This window comes from Monopterus albus, unplaced genomic scaffold (assembly GCF_001952655.1).
Source record: "Monopterus albus unplaced genomic scaffold, M_albus_1.0 scaffold186.1, whole genome shotgun sequence".
NCBI classification, from domain to species: domain Eukaryota; kingdom Metazoa; phylum Chordata; class Actinopteri; order Synbranchiformes; family Synbranchidae; genus Monopterus; species Monopterus albus.
In genome coordinates this window covers 1,749,515-1,757,488 of record NW_018128066.1, presented here as the reverse complement: position 1 = coordinate 1,757,488, position 7,974 = coordinate 1,749,515, and the positions used below count along the sequence as shown (strand labels likewise).

Sequence of the window (7,974 nt, the reverse complement as noted above, 5' to 3'; positions counted from 1 at the left end):
AGTTCATCTTTCTTCAAAAAGTCATCAGAATGAGCACTGCAGGCCTACAACGCCATAAGGAACCAGAGAAGTCAAGTGCACTGCAATTTGACATCTGGTTGGAATAGGCCTCTAATGATCCCCTAGTTCAAACCAGTGTGCAGCACACAGGAAAACAGACTCACCTAAATCCTGTTTGTCCACATATAAACTTTCATTCTTACTAAAGACAACCTGTCGTTTTTGGAACAGTTTTGTAATCGCTGCACAGTTCTGGAGTTTGTGCACATCTATGAAGCACAAAATGCAATGGTAATAATAATTAAAGAATTTAGGCTACTTGTAGGATATTAAATTACTTACAGCTATTAATTTATTTGGGACAGTAACTGCAAGTTTACTTTTGTTATAAGGTCTTTATTTTATCTAGCCTTAAGCGTTGGCTCAGTCAGTCCTGGCACACCTTGACATCAATCCACCTGAGACACGGTGGCGGCTTCAGCTGTGGGTCGTGCGCATGCGCACGGCGTCCTCGTTCATCAGGAGGATTCTATAAGGGCAACCCAGAGTTAGACTACAGTAGCTGGACCGGACCGGACCGAGGCGGGCAGGAAGCACATTTGTAAGGCGGAGGAGATGGGGGACAAGGACAAAAGGAAGGATAAAAACTCCAAGAGCGATATTGTCACTCTGAAAAAGGAAATTGGACTTTTGAGCGCTTGCGCTATTATCATCGGTGAGTGTGTGACAGCTTTTGTTTAAAATGTTTTCATGAAGAGCGGGTCGCTACAGCGAGTTCACCTACAAGGAGAAGTTAAGAGGGAAGCGTGTTTGAGCGGCAGACGATGCGGGCATACTAACGTGGCGAATGTGTGGTTGTTGCTCTGCTTTAATAGTACAATATGGCACAGTAAGAGTCGGCTACAGCAGGAGCACCTTTTTTGTTTTGCTCTCTTCCTTTAAGGATGTGAATTTAAACTTATTCAGAAACGTTTGAACAGTTTGGATTGGGTACAAACCCGCCAACATACGCACTTAGTCCCCTTTTACGCACGGAGTGTCCACCATTGATGTCTGGGTCATGCTCGGACCGCAGGGCTTTAGGTTTTGTGTGGAAACTGTTGCATCAGTCGGGATAATCTGAATATGGCCATGCCTACGTGGCTGCATCATCATGCTGAACTTGGGACACGGAGACAAAGCACAGCCTCCATGTGGTTCTGAGGGACAGCTGAACATTACCGTTCTAACGCTGTCTGGGTTAAAGGTTCATTTCTAGTAGTCCACCGAGTGAAGCAAGGCATTAATATTGCAAACATCCCATTTAAAATGCACTCGTGGTACAAGACAGACGATGTATGTTCGATAAATGCAGCCATATCAGTTGCAGTCTGTTTTAATACAGGAAGTTGCAAACTCTTTCCTGTAAATTATGGTATAGCCCGCGCAACAGTGTTGCAGTGTAACAGCTGTGAACACAAGCTCACCTAGACTAGTAAACTCAGCAGGTTGTGTGTTACTGTAGTCTGACGGTCAGCAAAGGGTGCCCCGGCGCGCTGCGTGCCGGCTGCGGCCCGTGACTGGTTACATATTACCAAACCCGAAGGCACGTGGCGAGGACGCGGTTTCTGACCTGATGTGATGAAGTAGTTGTGAGACATTCTGTTCTTGGACTCTGATTAAATTTATTACAGATTAACTCGCCTCATCTTTATGGCACACTAGAGCTTCTTTAGCGTAATGGCAGTCTGCTGTTTTTAGTAGATCCAGTATTAGTATTGTCCCCTTTTCATTTCAGTTATGGTACATGAACATACTGGCTGGTTACTGGAAATATACAACACATTAATTTTGATAGGCTCAATAGATCCCCTGGTATCAAACAGGTAGCTCCTAATTTTGAAATTATAAATTAAGGTCATCCTTGAAGTTTCTTTTGTGTTTTTTGCACCATGTACAGTCATACAGCAGGGGAGGTGGAGTCATAAGATGTTATAGCTTGACATCTAAACTAGATGTCAGGATTACAAATTTGCCAGTGAAAACCTACAGCACTCCAGCACTTCATGCTGCAAGTTGGCAGTGTGTCTTTGCACAGATGGTCACCTAATGATAAGGTTTTAAACTGCATGTAGGCAGACCCCTCCAATCAGTGGGACGGCACATCAAAACAGGCTGATTGGAAGCTGAAGCCAGATGTATAGACTGTAGAACTTATGGTTTTCACAGTGTTATGTTGATTATCCCCTGTACCTTCAGCTCACAGATCCTCGTGTTCTATATACTGCATTTATTGGGAGGCATAAAAACAAATGGACAGTTATTTTACTGAGAAAACAGGTGCATATCTACAAGAATAACAAACGGAACAAGAGAGGTAGCCTAGTTTTTTGTCATTGGGGCAAATTACAGGTCTTTTAATGGGCTTCAGTGGTAGGTGGAATATGAATCTCTAATTCCTGTGAATATCAAGGAAAGGAAAAGCAATGGTGTAGTTGTTTCAACAGAAATGTATCATTTTAATAGCTTATCTTTATGACCATGGTCAAGTCTGTTGTGCTCTGACACTGACCCAGTCGGTCATACTTTGGCTTGCCTGTTTTTTTTTTTTGTACATTTGGCAAGCGGTAGCGGTACAAATCCTTTGGTAAACTCTCCCAAGTACATTAACAGTTATGATTAGCCTACAGCATATCAGGGAGCTTCAAGGGTTATGTAAATGAATGCTCAAATCATGCAGTGGTACTGATAACTAGCCATATCTTTTCTGTGAAGTTCAGATGGAGAGAAGTGTGTTCAGCCGGTTCACACGAACGGCTTGAGTCATGCTGCTACCCACCAGAAACAGCCTACTCTTATCCAACACCACACTCCAGTAAGGTGGACTCGTGAAGCTGCCCTTATGTGTGTGGTTGTTGCTTCACTCTGTGCATCTATTTCTATTACCAGTGCTTGATTTTAGAAAAAGACTGTAAACCAGATGTCAAGTGACAGTTACTTGCTAACCAACCAGACTACCTGTATTAGTTGTTAGTAAAGACCGTTATTCCCACATTTTACCAGTTCCACCTCTGCTCAAGCAACAACCTGCAGATTGTTTCCCCTTGGATGTCTGTTATTGTCACCCCCTGCTGCAGGCTTGTTAATTTTGGTAAGACAAACTCAGAGCCATTAAAACTAAGACATTGCATAAACTGTCAGATAAAAAAATGAGATCAGTTGTGTTTTGGTTTGGTTTCACACAGCTGCAATGCCAAAATTTGTGACATAACAAACACAACATAGGCATTATGTAACCACACTGCAGCCTCCACAGGCAAATCTGACAGTGATTAAAAGTGGTGTCAACATCATTAGGGAGTGTTCTGAGCTGTTCTAGAGGACAAGCTGTGATGGTATGCCTTGCTGGATTTTAACAGTGAAAATATTCATGGGTGACAAAGTCGTATTTTGTCCCAAAGTTCTCTAAAGAGGAGGAAAAACATGGAGGACAGTGCAAAACATGTTTTGCTTAGACAGCTGCTGTTTGGTTACTTTCTTTGGTTCTGGGTTGACGACATTAGCTCTAGAACTAATCTGAACTAATGACATGTGGTTTATTAGTATGTGTCTTAGTCCACTGAGTGGGGGTTGCCGTTTGAAGACAGTTGAGCAAGGACCTCAGTGAGCCATATTTTCACCATGCCACATGTCTGAATGTACAAAGTGTTTCCGTGCACAGCACAGTTTCCTGCCTTGTGTCATGGGTTGCATTGCTGTCCATTTTGGTGATCACTGAGCTAATTAGGAGTCCAGTGTTACTGATGAGACAGTTTTCTAAATGGTCTAGTTTTTCATTAAATGGCTGGGTAAAACTTTGTATGGGGTGGCTTGTGATAATTTGGGCAACCTTTTGTACCTCTTGGTTGGGTTAACTCAAAATTTATTCCAAAAAATTGCCCCCTTCTTTGACTTCTGTGACAACTGGGAGACACTGGTTGTGTTGGTGGGAGTCAAATCCTACACCACTGTAGGGGTCTGTTCCACTTTTTCATTTTTCTATGATTGTGCAAAAGTCACATTAAAAGCAGTGAGATGGTTACAACTTTGTTTGGGACCCTGGTGGAGATCTTGTTTACATCCATGTTAGATCCTTGCATAGATCTATTTCAACAGCTGCTCTTTCCACCTGCATCGTCTTGTTGCCCAGAATGCAATAGAAAAAAAATAAATATCTATTGTTGGGGTGCTTTGACCTCTGACTGTTGTTTTTTTTTGTGGATTCTGGATAGAGTAGGGACTCTATCAGCAGTCCAACCCCTAAACTACTAAGGTAGGTAGTTTAAGGGTTGGAATCTTTTTGGTTTTTCACCCATTGAGTGTCTGTGAACAAACCTTAACCCTAAACAAATGTTTACTTAACTTGATTCTAAATGTTTTGAGGATTAGGAGATCTTAAATGTAATTGCTTTGTGTGTAGTAATTTTTGAAATCTCTGCTTTTCTTCTAAGGGAACATCATTGGCTCTGGAATATTCATCTCTCCTAAAGGAGTATTGGAGCATGCAGGCTCAGTGGGGCTGTCACTTATCGTCTGGGTTTGTGGAGGAGGGATCTGTGCCCTTGGGTCCCTGTGTTATGCTGAACTGGGTGTCACCATCCCCAAGTCTGGAGGAGACTATTCATATGTAACAGAAATCTTTGGAGGGCTAGTGGGGTAAGCACTATTTTCTTTGCCACATATTTGGCTTTGAGAAGTTTGATATTGAATGTGTTGCATTTCCAGCACTTAAACTCGCTTAGTATGGATTCTGCTACAACAGTGCTAGTGTCTACCCAGGAGGGCTGGCGTAATGGCACTGCCTGTCCAGTCAGCTCTGAAGGTCTTGTGGGATTCCATCTGGGCATGTGACATGTCTGCTGATCACTGAACTGTCAGTGTCCTGCAGTAAGCATGCTTGTGGAGGTACTGTGGTTCAGTGGGGCTTTGTAAAATGTAGGGCTGGACCAAGTATCTGAATATTCAGATATTAGTTCGTTGGATAGGTAACTGGTTTTCAATTTTAGCAACTGAATATTTGCCTCTCCTTGGCAATGCCACCGCCACACAGCTCCTAAAATCTTGTCCATTTTCTATACCGCTTAGTCCCAAGCGCGGTCACAGGAGCCAATCCCAGCCAGCTGTGGGCGAGAGGCAGGTACACCCTGGACAGGTCGCCAGTCCATCGCAGGGCTAACACACAGATGAACAACCACACACACAATCACTCCTACAGGCAATTTAGAGAGGCCAGTCAACCTAAGCTGCGTGTCTTTGGACTGCGGGAGGAAGCCGAAGCACCCGGAGAAAACCCATGCAAGCACGGGGAGAACATGCAAACTCCGCCCGGGGTCAGCTGGGGCTCGAACCCAGAACCTTCTCACTGGGAGGCAACAGCGCTAACCACCGTGTTTGCAAAGCTCGGTGTGTAAATCATTCAGGTAGCAGCTTCTGCTGATCGCTTCTGTTTCTGATTAACATGACAACCAGCGGGGTCATACCAGCTGTCTCTAACCTCAACTCCGTGACTTAAATTGATGACAGGACAAAATGAAAGTGGCTGCTGTCAGGTCTGTGAACTTGCGGCAGCCGGTGGAGAAACAGACAACATGCTGTCTGTCGTTAGCCGAAGATTGAGGTAAAGAGGCGTCACTCTAACACCACTGAATAATCAGTGAACTGAGTGCTTCTCTGTCATTCTAAAGCCAAAGTGAGACGACTTCACATCAGTTGATCTTACAGCAATAATGGAAATGTAGCACAGTCTGTGTGCACGAAAATGGCTATGAAGATCTGCCATCTGTTCACCTTTTACATTAAATATTACAAAACTTTCATTAGCTTTTTTTAACTGAAGGCACTACCAGATGGGCAAAGAGGTACTTCTAGCTGCAGCACAGTGTCGGCCCATCGCCCCACAAACTCTGCATGAGCATACGGTACACCTGTAAAAACCACTGTCAAATGTAACATTTCTGTTCCATAATAAATTCCCTCCCTTCTTTGTAGTTGTTCGGCCCTCAATTAGTATATTACAGTATCGGCAAGATCTGATCTTTAAAACACCATTAACTATGACCAGCAATAGGTAGCACCAAAGAAAAACCGTAACTTGTTTTCCCACCTGCTGTATAGTACGCTTTTCACTGCCTTCCAGTGTCTGAGCAGCATTTTCTTATAACTGATGTTTAGATGTCCTTGAGTGATTCTCCCAGTCCAGACTGCTGCAGTGAACTGGTACAGAAACCAGCAGCAGGAAACTGGTTGTACTGGCAACTTTGAAATTGTGGATGTGAAGCCACGATGGAGCAGCAAACGGGGAGGACTTCTTCGCTATTAGAATACCAGTTAACATGTGATAGCTTGTTGCAACAACTTCACTTTTTTGTAATTGAATGTTCTTGAACATATAAACGCAAACTTGTCTCCCACCCTGTGTGTGGGTGTCATAGTAAAGAAGATGATGACGAAGAGCACAGTGAAAGAGTCCCTAATCCTTCACTGATGAGGCTTTCACTAAGCTTATGTTGTCCATCTAGAGCTCAACTGTTTCAGGAGAAGATTCATTTATCCCAGTGACCGAGAGCTACCGAAACAATTTCAAAGTGTGTTCTGCCATGACCGGACCATCAAACTGTGTGCAAGAATCCAGGATTGAACAGTAATGTTTTTGGCTGCTGACAGTCCTACTAGCCATATCTTAAGAGTCCCTTTGGAGAGTAAAAGCTCAAGAGTCATTAAGCAACCTCGCGGTTTAAACTTCTGCTTTAAAAGGTAATGTAAAGGACTATACTGTCATGTATGAAGCCCAGAGTGTCTCCTTGTTTCTGTTCTGTAGCTTCCTGTTGTTGTGGAGTGCTGTCCTCATCATGTATCCGACTACACTGGCTGTTATCGCGCTCACCTTCTCAAATTACGTCTTGCAGCCGGCCTTCCAGAGCTGCATTCCTCCGTTCATCGCCACCAGACTCCTCTCCACCATCTGTATCTGTGAGTCACACACAGACAAAAATCTTCTGAAAATCCTTTGTCCAAATGAGTTTGTCATAATTCACAAGTTATTTTGTTTAGTCAGAGTATCATAAACTTCTAAGCTTTGTTTCTCAGACTTTATTTTTTGACATATCATGATGTAACGGATGTTTGGGGAAGAAAAGCAGAATTTTGACCAGCTATTGCTGACGAGTGTCTGCCAGTGACTCTTACCCAAGTGACATGTTGAATTGCCGGTCAGGTCGGCTCAAAGTCTACATAAATGGATGAGCTGATGGATGTGGTGGTAGTCTTTCTGTAGGAAGCAGGTAAGACTCATTTCAAAGGACTGATGCTATAATCTGCTGTTGACATCTTGCTGTTGCTCTGGTCTCCGCCTCTGTCATCACACTGCAGATTTTCTGTTGCTTTACACATTCAGGTCACGTGACTGTCTGACCCAGAGTGACTCTAGTGAGGTAAACATTAGAGCAAACAAACTTTCTTAGACCAACACAAGTAACTGATCTTGAGGTCAATGTTAAAAGGATCAGAACACACTTAACACTTTAATGAAATACTGATGAATCACAAGTGCTTGGGGAAACAAATGAGACATGAGCAAAAGCAAGTGTAGTCCCTGTCTAGACAAATCTAAGGAGGGGGGGGGAAAGAAATTTAGATGTCTTCCCACCTGTTAGCTGTTTGGTGTGAATGCCTAACATAAATCAATGTAAAGCAAGTCAGACTCTCTTACTTTTCGTTTCATGGCCTGAACATATTATGGTCCTGTGATGGCTCACGGGACGCTGATGACTGTCATTGCCATTTGATGATTCCTTATTAAACACTGCCCTATTTCCAGCCTTTGATCTAATCAGCACCATTCATGTTGAGTACACATGTATTTAAATAGCCAGTGGTGAAAGCACACCTCCACTATTTTTGGCAACAGAATGTTACAACTGCTGCCTAGTTAGGCCAGGAGCCCCCCCCCCCTCTCTG

General features: G+C 43.4%; 1 protein-coding gene across 1 annotated transcript in view; it reads left to right on the top strand.

The window, feature by feature from the left end:
- Nucleotides 1-424: 424 nt before the first annotated feature.
- slc7a10a (solute carrier family 7 member 10a) overlaps nt 425-7,974 on the top strand; it is an 18,822-nt gene continuing 11,272 nt past the window's right edge. Inside the window, 3 exon segments of the mRNA XM_020617122.1 lie at nt 425-715; nt 4,470-4,674; nt 6,836-6,987. Of these exon segments, the coding sequence (XP_020472778.1) occupies nt 616-715; nt 4,470-4,674; nt 6,836-6,987 (457 nt within the window). The 5' untranslated portion in view covers nt 425-615.